General features: G+C 31.6%; 1 protein-coding gene across 1 annotated transcript in view; it reads right to left on the bottom strand.

The window, feature by feature from the left end:
* Bcat (Branched chain amino acid transaminase) overlaps positions 1 to 15,675 on the bottom strand; it is a 70,019-nt gene that overhangs the window by 16,176 nt on the left and 38,168 nt on the right. The window contains exon 3 of the mRNA XM_072541889.1: positions 8,135 to 8,344. Coding sequence (XP_072397990.1) covers positions 8,135 to 8,344 — 210 coding nt within the window. The remainder of the gene's footprint in view (positions 1 to 8,134; positions 8,345 to 15,675) is intronic.

Genomic DNA, 15,675 nt, shown 5'->3' with positions numbered 1-15,675 from the left:
ATCAGCGTTTGTGTATAAAGCTTAAGCTGCCGGGCTATATGGCTAATTAATATTTGGTTGAATTTCACGAAAGTCCCTGTATGCTGAGATGAAGAATTTCTTAGTAGCTCCAGAGAACAACCCAACACAGAGAAGCGACAGTCCTTTGAAGTTACGTGGCCAAGCCGCCAATGACAGCTAACAACCAGAAAATTAATAGTCAGTGGGCATATCACACAATATAAATTCTTAAGAGCGTAGGCGCAAAATTTCGGGCCAATGTTTTTTAAATGCATTCATTTTTTCCGAATCCTGAAAAAACTAATAAGTATTTTTGAAAAATTTAAACGCAGAGTGAAAGACTACATTATTACTGAGGGCCGAAAGTCCCTGAAAACTTCTATAATGTTTATTTTAATAAGTTACAGGGGTGAAAAAAAAAAAGAGAAAATTTAGTGTGATTTTTAATTTGAAATATCTCATTCAAAAAAACTTTTTGTTTATTCTAAGGGACTTTCGGCCCTCGGTAATAATGTAATCTTTCATTCTGTATTTAAATTTTTCAAAAATATTTGTTAGTTTTCTCAGGATTCGAAAAAAAAATGATTGCATTTAAAAAGAATTGGCCCGAAATTTTGCGCCTACGCTCTTAAATCAAATTGAGCATTTATGTTGACTTTCAATAAATATGAAATATTGCACTAAATAGTTACCTGCAGGGCCGACTTTTGTTGACATTCTTAATGGTGTAATTATTTTTTATTTACAAAAGGTAATTTACTGATGCCACCAAATGATGCCTGATGCCTACAAAAAGTAGATGAGTACCTATTTAGTTTTTTCATAATTTAATGTAAGTTTGTTTATTTGCAACCATGTTTTTGCAATTTTGAAGTCTTGTTCTGTTGGAATTTTAAGATTTTCCCAATTATCGGTCTAATTATGTTTCCAACAATTTTTAGTTTGAGCATTTTAGTAATTTCTTTGTTTCGTTTAAGAGCGTAGACGCAAAATTTCGGGCCAATGCTTTTTAACATTTTTTTGGAATCCTGAGAAAACTAACAAATATTTTTGTAAAATTCAAACACAGAATGAAAGATTACATTATTACCGAGGGCCGAAAGTCCCTTAGAATAAACAAAAAGTTTTTTTGTTTATTTTATTTATTTATGTCCTAGAATAACAGAGACACAATAACCTGTGTTGGGTTTTTCTCTGGCTATGTCGCTTCTATGTGTCTCTGTTATTCTAAGGTAGCTCTACAACAAATTTGCTTTAGTTTATTTTCGTTAGTTTATACGTAATAAGTCATAACTATTTTCAGTACTTTTCTGCCGTATTTTTTATACGAACAATATATTTGAGGCTTAAGTTTTACTCGTAAAATTTAAAAATAACGCTTGGATAACCTATATATTATAATATACAATCAAAACAGGTAAAAAAAAGATGTATTTAGTCGTTCTGCTGAAAATAGCAGATATAGAAAGAGACTGAAGAGACCAGCATGTCGCTTTACCCAAATGAAAGAGACTGATCTATTTTTTTAAGTAACTTAAGTCAATTTTCTAAAATTTTAACGATAATACTGTTTTCGTATATATGCTTATGCGAATTATCTAAAGCAGACAACGCAGATTTTGAATGCGATAGGATTACTATTTGTTGATCAGATAGTTTATTCTCAAAAGTCCATTCCAGAGCTTGATATATTGCAAACGTTCTGCGGAATAAATGGAACATTGTTGGTTTAATTTAAACATAATGTGTTCTTGATTGTTTTGGATATATTCCGCACAACCAACTATATGACTTATCACATTTGGCAAGTTGCTTCTGAAGTTGAATGGCGTTGTTATCATCAAAAGTAGGGAAATATACTTTGGTTTGGGAATAAATACTATTGAAATTAGATTGGAAGAAATTAGTTTCAGTTGAGATTTCTAAATAGGAAGAAACATTAGGAAATGCTATAACTAAAGTTAGAGAATTTTTGTTATGCTACAATTTGTCACCTAAGTTAGACACAGACATTTTGAATATTTTTTGCAATAGGTAGGTTTGGTTATTACCTTGGCATTTAAGGATAAACTTTTCAACTAAAAAAAGACGTCTTAAATGTAAGGGAGGTTCCATACATTCGGCTTATAGATTTTCAGTAGGTGTAGATAGAGTTAAGTGCACCTAAAACCAAACGCAAAGCTTTGTACTGGATTCAGTCTAATTTTTTTTAGGTCTATTATTTGTAGCAGATCCATAAAAAAAGCAACCATAGAGTCAAGAATTGACCTGGTATATCCCCTATAAAACATAAGGTTATCCTTAGGATCAGCGCCCCATTGCCGACGATTGCCTACGTTTAAAACATTTAGGCTTTTTCATTTAATTCAATAGTTATTAATATGTTCTTCCCATGTTAGTTTGGTATCAAGTGTGACGCCGAGATAAGTATAGTGTTTTTGGACAGGTAGGTATACTTAGATTATCACTTCTAATACTGGATACATTAGGTAAGCTATGACAAGTAAACAACACCACAGTGGATTTATTCGAAGTAAGTTCCAACCCTTGGTTAAGAAAGTATTCTTTTGCACTGTACATAATCCGTTTTATTGAATCAATACATTGCTGATAAGAATTTTTAGAAGTGTAAAGACCGAAATTATCGACGTATTGTAAAATATTATAATTAATACCCATACCATGTAAATCCATAGTATATAGATTAAACAAAAGAGGACTAAGCACAGATCCCTGCGGCAAACCTTGATAAACTAACCTTGGACCAATCAATTCATTATTGAACCGAATAAATATTTATGTATTAACAAATAGATTAACCAATACCTGTGCACATCTAGTTGGGACTCCTATATGTATTAGTTTCTCGAGAAGTAGGTTTAAAATGACACGTTATCATATGCACCCAAAATATCTATCTAGCACTGCTAACTAATTATTATTTGAGTAGGACAATTGGATATCAGTAGTTAATTGTGACAGACAGTGGATGGTTCCTTTATTTCTCCGAAAGCCTAACTGAGCTACCGGGAATATGCCTTTGTTTTCACACCACCATTCCAATCTAGTTTTCAGGATCCGCTCAAGTGTTTTTAGTAGACATGACATCAGAGAAATAGGTCTTAAAGTAGTACGATCGTTTATTTTAGGCTTAGGAATGACCAGAAATTGCTTAAAAGAATGACAATTATCTCCTTTTAATAAAATGTTCTTAAACATTTTGCATAGATAATCTATAGCAATTTCGGGACGATTTGTTAAGATGAGGTAGTTTATACCGTCCATACCTGGAGATGTATTTTTTGAAATTTTAATGTTTGCTGTAAGTTCCCTCGGAGTGATAGGAATTAATAAAAAGTGTACATCGATATGGTTACGAGAAAAGTTTTTCGACATAATTTAATTTCTGCAGTAAAAAAACTATTTGCAAATTCACTAAATCGAAGAAAACTCTTCAAAGATATCAGTGGTAACATTATTTTTCAATTGTATTTTTCTGTATTCATCAAGGCAAATAATGCGCTACGATTTAATTTATATTAAAGTTAATTTCAATAACGATCGAAAAACTCAAAAATGTGGTATTAGTTTAGGTAATAGGATATAACTAGTTGCAGATCAGATATGCAAACTTGTATAAATGGTTTATAATATACAGGACTCAACAAAAAAATTGAGCCTAGTAATTTTAAATAATAAAGGCTTTTGGTCATTCCTGATATGAAACTTTTGAAAGTAACAGTAACAAGGATACATGCCGAAATCATAGAAGTTACGTGAAATTAATTAAAAAAGGCGGGAAAGAACGTAGAACAGTAGGTCTGGCAGTTCAAATAATCCTTCATTCATCGAGTTACATATTTGAGTGCATTAACAGCCAGATGGCGTCTGACAGACTATAAATATAACATCATGCAATATGGTAATACAAGTGTTTGGAGCATTGAAGACAAATCGCATTACTAGAGAACAGGTAAAGGTACTTTGTCATACGATGTTTTCATTTTAAACACAAGTAATACGATTTACATGTTTCATGCAACAAAACTATCCAAAATTTAACTTGTTGTAAAGCGAAACTCTCGGAATATACGAAAATCTTCAAGCGCATTTTCATGAGTTCATCTTATTAAATCAATAGAGAGGATTTATTCAGTTTAAAAGTACCTACTAACGTACTAAAGTACTCACATTTTCGGAAGTATTTTATATGGAGTTTTAGACACCCCTAAAAATTTGAAAAAATTCAGAAAGTGATTTCTATTGACCACCAACCACCATGATTTTTGTTAAATTTGTTTGAACGAGTAGATTCTTGTGTAGAAGAAGTTGAAAAATTACTCACACTTTTTTAAAAATTTATTGGAGTATCCGGGAGTACAAAAGAGTATAACGAAGTAAAAGGGAGAGTGAGAAACTCCTCGCTTTAATATTGTTCTGAAGCTATTTTTTTAACATCCTTTTATTTTTTACCAATTTTACCTTAAAATAAATTTATTTTGTCAGAAATTCAAAATTTTCCAAAGTGGAAATCGAAACGTTAGAATAAACTTATTTTAAAGTGAAATTATGGCTTATTGCCAATAAGAATAGTAAATTATTTTATGGATATAAATTAAAATTAATCTTAAAAAAATTCACAAATAATATTGATTTACTTTACATGCAAAAAAAGGAAGATGTAAACCTCCGAGATGTTGAATCGGGTTATGTCTTAGCGCAGGAAAAAAAAAATTAAAAAAGAAAAAGAATTAAAAAATAAGTTGTAATTTATTACTAATTGCATGTTAGATTGTACGGATGATTATATGTTTATTCCTCTAATTGTAAAAAATTCCTCTGATTGTAAAAATTGTTTGTCTTTAAATTTGTCTGGCTAATTGGCTCGGCCAAGGCCATCATACTAAATATAAAAAAAAAAAACATACATGCAATAGGATTTCAAACAGTTTGATTTAAAAAGCTTAGGAAAGGGGGTCTGGCGACTTTTTTTAGAGTTTAGGTTGGCGCCTTTGTTTAGAGTTTGGGTTGGCATCTTTTTTATGAGCCAGTTTGGCCCTGGCAAGAAACAATAATTAGCTGACAACACTACCTCAAAAGAATGGAAGTCAAATAACCACGTCTACTTCTTGATGGCTCAAAGTGATGGTTCAACTCAGTACAACTTGTCGTATAGTTTAATTTTCTTCTTCGCGTGCCATATCAGAATTATCCGACGTTGGCGATCATCATTGCGAAGGCTTCTCGATATTCTGCAATATGGAATAATTGTTCCGCATTTGATACCCGAGTCCATTCACGAATGTTCCTCAACCACGAAACCCGTTTCCTTCCTACACTCCTACGGCCCTTTAATTTGCCTTTAAGGATCAGTTGTGATATTTTATATCGACTTCCCCTTATATATGTCCCAGATAAGACATATTTTTATGTTTAACAGTCTTTAGCAGTTCTCTACCTTTGTTGACGCTCCTTAGTACTTCTTCCTTAGTGTTCCTTGCTGTCCAAGGTATCTTCAGTATTCGTCTATGAACCCACATTTCCAATGCTTCAATTTTGTTCAAAATCGATACTTTTAGCGTCCACACTTCTGCACTATACAAAAGTACGGACCAAACACAGCACTTAACCATTTTTTGTCTTAGTTCTAAACTGAGATGATTATTGCAAAGGAATGACTTCATTTTCATAAAAGTAGTTTTAGTCCTTGCTATTCTACGTTTTATTTATATCTCTAGATCTAGTTGATCCATTATTACAGTTCCCAAATATGTCATTTTGTGAACTTTCTCAACTTGGACTCCGTTTAATTGAAGCTTTGCATCGGGTTGTGGGTCACGACTAAACACTAAAAATTTGGTTTTGTTTGAGTTTATTTTAATCCCCATTTCCTCCCCTACCTCGTGAATACGATTAAGCATAAAATGGAGACCTTCAATATTATCTGACAGAATTACTGTATTGTCTGCATATTTAATCACATTAACTAGTTCCCCGTTGATTTTTATTCCATATGGTTGTCTCTCAAGTGCCTTTTTAAATAACTGGTCCGATTAAACATTGAACAATGTTGGCGACAAAATGCAACCTTGTGTGACTCCTCGTTGTATGGAGATTTCATCGGTGTAGTTATCTCCAATTTTTACGATAGCAGTTTGACTCCAGTACAAATTTTTAATGACACGAATATCCTTGTCATCTATTCCGATATTTTTCAGTATTTGCATTAATTTTACATGCTGTACTTTATCGAATGCCTTTTCGAAGTCCACGATACATGCAAATACATCTTTTCTTTGGTCACAGCATTTTTGTAATAGGATGTTAATGTAATGATAGCATGCCTAAAACCAAATTGGGTATTTTCGGGATCTTCTTCGCATTTGCGTCTAATTCTGTTGTGAAGTATTTTGGTGGAAGTGGAAAATTTTAAGAATGTGGCTCCTTAGGATAATCAATCGATATTCTGAGCATTATCTCGCATTGGGTTTTTTTAGGTATTGCTACAAAGATGGATTTGAGCCAATCTGTGGGAATCACTCCGGTGTTATATATTGAATTAAAAAGTCTTACTACTACTTTTATGTTACCATCCTCTATTAGTTTCAGCAACTCAGTTGGTGTATCATCTGAACCACAAACTTTTCTAATTTTAGCATTGTTTATAGCGTGTTCTACATCGCATTTCATAATTTCTGGGCCGTCAGTACAGTTTTGGTAGAATTCGGCAATATTATTCCTGTCATCTTCAAACTACTCTGATATATACAGCTGCCATTATTTTCTTATTTCGTGCTCATTTACAATAATTTTGTTATTATTGTCAACGAGTACAGAGGGAACTGTTACTCATTTCTTTTAGTTTTTTATGCACATTAAATAAGTCGTGTTTAGATATTACATCCTCCATTTCGTCGCACCTTTCTCTCATCCATTTTTATTTGGCTAATTTGATCTCCTTTTTTATTCTTCTCTGCAGGTGTCTATATTTTGTTCCCATTAGATTTTATCAGTCGACGTTGTTCCATTAATTTCAAGATGTCGTCTGTCATCCATTTATTTTTCTTGATTCAGTTTTTTCTATAATGATTGTTTGTGGAGATTTCGTTAACTTGGTTATTAAATTCACTCCATAGTTCTTCTGGATCTTCTAGTTGTTCTCCGATGTTTTTTATTCTATTGTTAAATTCTTTTTTAATGTTATATTTTATGTTTATATCGTCAAAGTTAAGTACATTGGTTTTTGGGTTTTGTCGCTGAATTCGTTTTAAGCTTTCCAAGTGTATAGTCGTCACTTGGGTAGTTTATACCAGGTGTTTGCAGTGATCATATCGTTTTTTTACAAAATTCATAAAATCTCTGTTCTCGATCGTTAGGTTGTCCTCTGACCTCGTCGGCCTTCGCCAATTTTTGCATTGAAGTCGCCTATATTATATACAATTTCGTGTTTATTAAGTTTCTGTAAGATGTCTTGGATCTGATTAAACAACTTCTTTCAACTTCTTCAATTGGTCACATATTTACTCAGTTCTGATGTTACTAATATACCTACACAATTTTTGTGATGCGGGTCTTCTGTGCTGTTACCGGAATAATATAATACACTTCCGTCCTTTTTACATGATCTTGACTCTGGCCATCTCACTTCGCTGATTCCCAGTAGGCCTATTTTCATTTTTTTCATTTCTTGAATTGCGTTGTCAAGTTTCCCAGCCGCAAATAGACTTCTAACATTCCATGTGCACATTCTAAAATTAGATTTCTTTATTTTAGGATTTCTTCAAGAGGTTTTCGCATGTTTACGACTTGAGAGGCCTCGTGGTATAAATATATTTCTCCTCTGCTGCCGAATCTTGGCCTCCTTTCCATGATTAGTAACGGTTTGCAATTGCAGTGTCAATTCTATGGTGATTGGTATGAAGTATAATTTTATGGTTTTAAAAATTAATGAATGCAGTTGTGAATAGAAATTATTTTTTCAGAATTTAAATTGTGAAGCAAATGTATGATTAGAACAAAACCTTACCCAAGTAAGATAGATAATATAGGAAAACAGATACCATAAACAACAACTATTGCAATAAAAGATTCCTCTACTTTCATTTCACAATTTGAAGATAGAAATCCCACTTACTTCCATAGCATAATGCAGAACTCTTGCTGCAGGGTGTAGCTGAAGATTTTCAAATGGTACGATTTTAGGTTTCTGCCAGCCTCCCAGTTTTTCGTGGTAGTATATTTTCATCATGTGATCAGTAAAGAAATGTCCAAATTTTAACTCACTAACATCCGGTTTCATCCGAAGTCGCCCAGGATCGGCTAGTTTTGTGGAGAGATCCTCATACTGAAAGAAAAAAAAGTAGTTAATAATGTAAATTACGGATGATAAAACGGATGGAGTGATTTGTTATATTAAATGGACTAGTCACTAATGTTAGGTAGACAGATCTATGTGGAATAGTATGGAATAACCACGTATTTTTGGGTTTGTTTTGCAATTTAACTGTTTCTCTCGGTTACATCTTCGAAAATATCATAAGAAATTTTTTATTATGGTAGGTATTCTTTCGTAGAGTTTAAAACACGCCTTAATCAACACATCCTTTAACTTCTCTAATAAGTGTTAATCAAACTACGTTATTCAGTTGGAAATTTTAATCCAGTTAAGTAGATAAACCTTCAGTAAATGCCTGACGAGCATTTGTAACCTGCCAAACGTTTCTTACAAAATGTCTTTAACTCATGTTTCATCCAGGTAAAAAATATTGGTGCCTACCCTTCTCAGTTTTGAATCTTATTTCATTTTTACACCTATCAAAATTGACATTAAATTAAATCATTACTAGCACGCATAAAGTAACGCGTAATTCTAAGAATTCTAAGAGCTCTAAGAATTTCTTCATTTGCGGCATAGTGTTTATGCCATTTAAAAGTGTTTAAATTTAACAAGTATACACATACATATTATATAGGGTCTGCGCTGTCGAACAGGCAGCAACACTGAAATGGAAATAGGCTGGACATAACGAACGTCTTAAGGATGGCCGATGGAATAAAGAAATCGGGAATTGGCGGTCATATGAAGCAAAAAGACCACGAGGAAGACCGCAAATGCTTTGGAGCGACGATATAAAAAAAACTGCAGGACCAATGTGTAAACGTCTTACAAACAACAGAGATGAATGGCGAGAATTAGGAGAGGCCTATATTCGGCAATCCGAATAGAGCTTAAAGGGCTAAAATATTTATATATATATATATATATATATATATATATATATATATATATATATATATATATATATATATATATATATAGGGCAAATAAAAACGAAGGGAGTTCAATTTCACGAAGAGGTTGTAACGAGAGACGTGTAGGTATTATCGAATTGTAGTTTATTTAATTTATTAATGATTATACAACTCTTTCTTTCTAAGTCTTTGTTTACATTGTTTCCCCCTTTCTTACTTATTCATACCTTTTTTACTAATCTATCATTGTCAGTCAATGTGTCATCTGTCCTGATTGACATAAACTAAATTTGTTTCTGTAAATTGTGTAAATTATTGATTTTTGATTACATGATTTGATTTCCCAATTTATTTGAAGGTTTTTAAAGGTATATGAAGGGTAAATCTTACACACTCTTAAAACAATCTTAAAAAGCGAAAAAAATATTTTTTGCCTATAAAACGTTTCTTATACAGTTCATATAAATGGTTCAAATAAAAATTTTAGATCAAAAAGGGTTCTTTAATTATGAAAGTTTCCAAATTGAAATACATAAACACTTGACCGAGATGATTGCAACCCTTATTTTTGCAGTAATATCTATATATATATATATATATATATATATATATATATATATATATATATATATATTTATATATATATATATATATATATTTATATACATATATATATATATATATATATATATATATATATATATATATATATATATATATATATATATATATATATATTAATAACTTTCTTTTTTGCATAACGGCATGTTATATAATTACTCAAAATGGGGCAGTTAATAAGTTCTTAAAGTGTGCTAAATTTTAACCAGATCTACCACATAGTTTATAAGTTATTCTCAATTTATTTATCCCGGAGAGCGATATTTTTAAGAACTGTACTTGTCCAAACAACAGTCACTCTAGAGGTATTCTGTAAATGGCAATCGATTCTTTAAGGCTTAATTTTTAAGGTATATTAAAAAACTTCAACATTTGATTAAATTTTTTATTATTAAACAGTTTGACTTTTTAACTCATAAATATTTTTTGTAATAAGTTTGACATTTTTTATTTCACACGGTTGTAAGTGGGTTCAATGAAAAGCTGGTAAAAAAGCACACTTTCCAAAAAAAAAAACAGAAACTTCTATGACCAATAGAAAACAAGATAGCATTTTTTTTTCTTTAAATCATATTTTCATTGTTTATTAACTAAAAGCTGAAAATTGAATAGATTGTAACCAAAGAACTAAATTTTATGATCCAACTTATAGATGGAATACACAGTAGTAAGAAAAATTATAACCCGTTAAATTGATGGTACTGATAGTTGTTTCTTGTTATTTGTTAAAGAAGGTTCTGTTTATTTTGAAAGTGTGTTCTCTTACCAGCTTTTCATTGAGCCTACTTACAATCGTGTGGCATAAAAATATCAGTTATTATATATAAGTTATTATAAATGTTTACAAGCTCTTTTTCAAACTGTTTATTAGTAACAAATTTAATAAAATGTTGAATTTTTTTCTAATAAACCCCAAAAATGAAAAACTTCAAACCCTTAAGAATCGATTGCGATTTAAAAATAACCTCTAGAGTGACTGTTTCGGCAAGTACAGTTGTTTAAATAATCACCCTCAGGGATAAACAAATGGAAAAAACTAGTAATATTAAACTATTTGGTCGATCTGTTTGAAATTTGGCATACTTTAACAACTCAGTAATTGACATAATTTTTAGTAGTTATATTACATGTCATTAAGCAAAAAACAAAGTTATTAACATGTATAAATTACTACAAAAAAAAATGAGTTTTTTCAATTATTTCGGTCAATTATGTGTATTTGTGTGTATTTTAATTTGGAAACCCTCAAAATTAGAGAACTTTTATGATCTACAACTTTTATTTTACCATTTTTCTCTAGAATGTATAAAAAACGTTATATACAAAAAAAAATTTTTTCACTTTTAACAAAAAAAAACAAACCAATATCAGCTAGCTGTACGTCTTCACGAATTTTTCATCTCATATAGATACCTTTTAGAACCTTGAAATATCTGTATGAGATTTTTTCAGCTTTTTTTCTTCCTTTACTGGACATAATAGCCATTATATTTCTTTTTTGTTTTTGTCCTTTATTCAATAGTTAGTTTTCGCTCGCGTAAGTTAAAAATGTGTACCTCTTGTGTTGTGTACCTTTAATCCCTTTTTCATTTCTATTTATTTATATATTTAATCAATTTTATGTAAAACGTATACAAAAACATCAATTTTTAAATGTCCAACAAATGTTGTACTAGTATCTTCTTGGTACATAAATATATTTTTCACTAAGTAGTCTTCACAGTCTTAACCTAGAACATGTTCATCTTCATCAAAATATTTATGGAAAATTACCAAGTTTGTTTTTCAACTGTTTAGGTCATTGATCAAAATATATAGAATTATCTTTTGTTTTGGTGGAAATGAACCGGAACGCAGAAAGTATGACAAATTAACACAGTTTATGCGAGTTATCTCTGCTTCATACAGATATTCTTGAGAAATATTATATTATTATGTATTTAATGAATTTGATTGTTCATTACAAAGCAGCCAATGAGAAAATATAGTAATAAAGAAAAAATTTCATATTACATCTATTGATCTTTATAAAGCATATGATAAAATATATTGAGAAGTTTTGTGATGGAAACTGTATAAGAAAACATTCACATGTATGTGAATAGTGTATAATGGTGTATCAATTAGTCTTGTAGAGGAAAAGAAATGAAGTTGTGTCTTGTCAATAAAAATGTAGAGAAAACATACATTCCGTCAAACACTCTGGTTTACAGTTCTTGGAATTTAGCTGATGAGTGAATTGAGTAGCTCATCAGCTGTTACTACCGGTCTCAAGCTTGGATAAAGGAGGATGGTAGTAGGGTTAGGTTATCAGTTTACCATACATAAATAAATTAACAAATGCTCAGAAAACCGACAAAGAGGATGACGTACTAGAAAACGAAAAATATAGTCAGAGTAGCTACTTGGTACATAGAAAACCTTAGTAACAGAGATCAAGAAAAGGAGTTAAGTTAAGAGAACATCAAATAGACATCTGCGACTTGCATAAAACAAAGAGGAAAGGCGAAGGATAAACGATAATAGGAGAATATTTACTAAGATATAGTGGGGTTCCAAAACAAAAGAGAGCAAAGGAAGGTATAGCAATAATGATCAAAATGGAAGATAAGTATCAAATAAAAGATTATCGGCATGTATCTCGAAGAATACTTTTGCTAAAGTTGAAGGCGAACAACAAAATTATAAACGTAATATTGATATGTGCACCAGAAGATTGCAAACCTGAAAAAGATAAAGATAAATTCTATGATGGGCTCCAAACACAAGCGGAAAACGAAGTATAACAAAATGAACCACTCATATTATTGGATGATGTCAATTCCATAAGAGGAAACGAAGTAATATCTGGAATAAAACAAAGGTTTAATAAAAGAATCAGAAATCAGAACAGATATGGGTACTTTCCATTCTCTGCTCCTGCGTCCTTATTTGTATTTTCAGATCTCTATACGATCTTTTTGTTGTATTTAACACGCAGATTATTGCTGTTAGGTATCGACATATCTATTAGTGTTGTTTGCCTAGTAAGTTTATTAACTAGTATAAGATCCGGTCTATTATGCCTCTGGTTGGCATGTGAGCGCAGTGCGGTAAGATTTTGGATGGTTTCTTGGGCTTGACATCCATATCGGCATTTGTCATTTTGAACCTGTGAGAGTCTTTGACAATATATTTCAGGTAATTCTTAGTTGGAATAACCTGATCCAATGGCAAGTAAGAAACCCTCTGTCTCTGGAAACATGCTTCCTGATGTCAAACAATAGTTTGATGCTGTATTCTCGATATATTCTTGGCTGATCTCATTGAGATCTCGTCCATCTAGAGGTTTACTCATCCAGGTGCGCATTTTTTCTTGCTTAGACAGGTTGTTTATGCGTATTTCTTGTTCCCTCAGTTTAAGCGACGTTGTGTTATGTACTACGCAAATTGAGCAATGTAAAGTAGATGTCTCTGTCGCCAGTTGCTCACTTATGTCCATGTCCTCTTCTCCTTAGATACCGCAGTAATGTTGTTCTCTTTACTGCACTGCATTAATGATGTTTTTGTGTCTTTGTGAGAGGTGTTCTTACTTTCCGCTGAAGACTTTTTATATCCGCTTTTGACCACCTTATATTACCAAATGAATAGCTAAGCGCAGAACAGGTGTACATATTTAATGCCTTAAATAAATTTTTACGATTAATTTATTTGTTTCACTCTTTGTACGAACTCGAAACTTAGTTCGATGTTCATTTGTTTATGGTCAATTTTTCGCGCTTGCTTCACTCCGAGATATTTTTACATATCGTTTTCAACCATTGTCTCGATGTTTTGACTCTCTTGCATATCGGGCTGATCCTTTCTTCTGACTATATTTAGTACTCGGCACTTGTCTAGTCTAAAGTGCATACTAGGTGGTTTCGAGTGGAAGCCATTTATTTCAGGAGTTCAATAGCTGAGATAGTGAGTTCATCACTAGACAGAACCAAAGCCGATTCGACGAGTCTACTTGGAAAACGCCCCGGTTAATTGGGATAACTGAAGTTTTGATATTGTTTTCACCAGGGATTTGAAAGTAAATTTTAGTCTTCTATTCCATCATTATATATTTTAAAAAGGTCACTATGTTATCATCGAATTTATATATTTTCAATTTATATATATATATATATATATATATATATATATATATATATATATATATATATATATATATAAAAGCCATTCATGAGGTACTGAATCAAAGGCCTTCTTGTAGTCAATGAAGGCAGAAAAAAGGTTCCCTTTTATGGTGTATGCCTGGTTAAAAATGACTCAATTGATTATGAGTTAGAAGTATTAAATCGAATAGGCAAAAAACGAGAATTGCTGCCGATAATAAAAAGAAGAAAAACTGCTTATCTGGGTCATATCTTTAGAAATTCCAAGTACCAGTTCTTAAAGCTTATTATGGAAGGGAATATAGAAGGAAAACGGGGCATTGGAAGAGGGAAATACTCATGGCTTAAAAACATAAGGGATTGGACAAAGCTCGATGCCCATGGAGTCTTTAGAGCCACACAAGACCGAGAGGAGTATGCCAGAATTGTCGCCAACATCCACTAATTGGATAGGGCACCGTAAGAAGAAGATTATTATGAGTTATTTTGATCCTTTGATATTAAATTAGTTGTTCCCTGAGTTAGGAATGATGAATGTATGATTAATAAATGCTTATAGGCACTTATGAATACCCCAAAACTTCCTTAGCCACAAGTTTTGAACTCCTACTGGTTCAGGAGATATCCAGTTATTCATTGGTTAAGGGTTCTTAAGGATTATTACTGTAGTGTTGACAGCTTTTCGCCGTATCTTCAATCCATCTAGCATTGGTGTTGAGAGTAACTAGCGTTGAAAGTTGATTTTCCCAAAACTCATGAATTTCTTCTTGGCTTGTATACGTACGATTTATTTTCATTTTCTATAGAGGAATTGAGTTTCCTATAAAACGCGTTCTCTGAACGCTCTAACAGTGTGTTGTCGCATTTTTGGTTGTTACTAACTTTGTATCTCCGTGGGCGGCCTGAGTGAACGGAGAGTTTTTGTTTAATATATCCAGGCATTGTTGAACTATGTTATTTTCTGGGTCATGTTGTGAATGTCCTGAAGTGTCCAGAATTATTTGTTCTGCTTTTTGATTATTTTCAACTTCCTACTTCTCGAACGCATTTCATAATTTGTCCAATATCCCTAAGCAATTACTCAATTTTCCTCAGCAGTCGTTTTTCCTAGAGTGCAATTCTGTTATGAGTCCTTCCATTATTAGTACACCGTTGTGTTCTCATATTATTTTATTTTATTTTTTATTATTATATTTTTTATTGCAATATCGAGTATAATCTAAATTGATAATGTAACTCTATAATTATCAATTACATTATTCTGTAAACTGTTTTAATTTTTTTAATACAATCCATTTTAATGCTCCAACTTGATATAATAGCAATAGTAGAAATAGTAGTATAGTAATACTCCTATTTGTATTTTTTCATTATTTGGCTAATAATTTCAACCCACTCCAGTAATAATCAAGTGTTTTGATCAATAGTGGATGAATATACATTTCTTCACATTATCATAATCAACATTTACAAATACAACGTGACTATGCCAAAATTATGTGATCTATGAATCAATTCTGCAAAAAATTATAATACACGCTTCTACTCCAATTCTAACTTGAATAAGTAATTTTTTCAAAAAACTTTACTGTTATTATCCCAGTTTAATAACCCATTGTTACCAAAAAAAACTTAATGTATACAAGGCCGCACTGTGACG

Source organism: Diabrotica undecimpunctata, chromosome 1, assembly GCF_040954645.1.
Source record: "Diabrotica undecimpunctata isolate CICGRU chromosome 1, icDiaUnde3, whole genome shotgun sequence".
Classification (NCBI taxonomy): Eukaryota; Metazoa; Arthropoda; class Insecta; order Coleoptera; family Chrysomelidae; genus Diabrotica; species Diabrotica undecimpunctata.
Note: the sequence above shows the minus strand (reverse complement) of the source record. Positions and strands in the feature narration are given on the sequence as shown.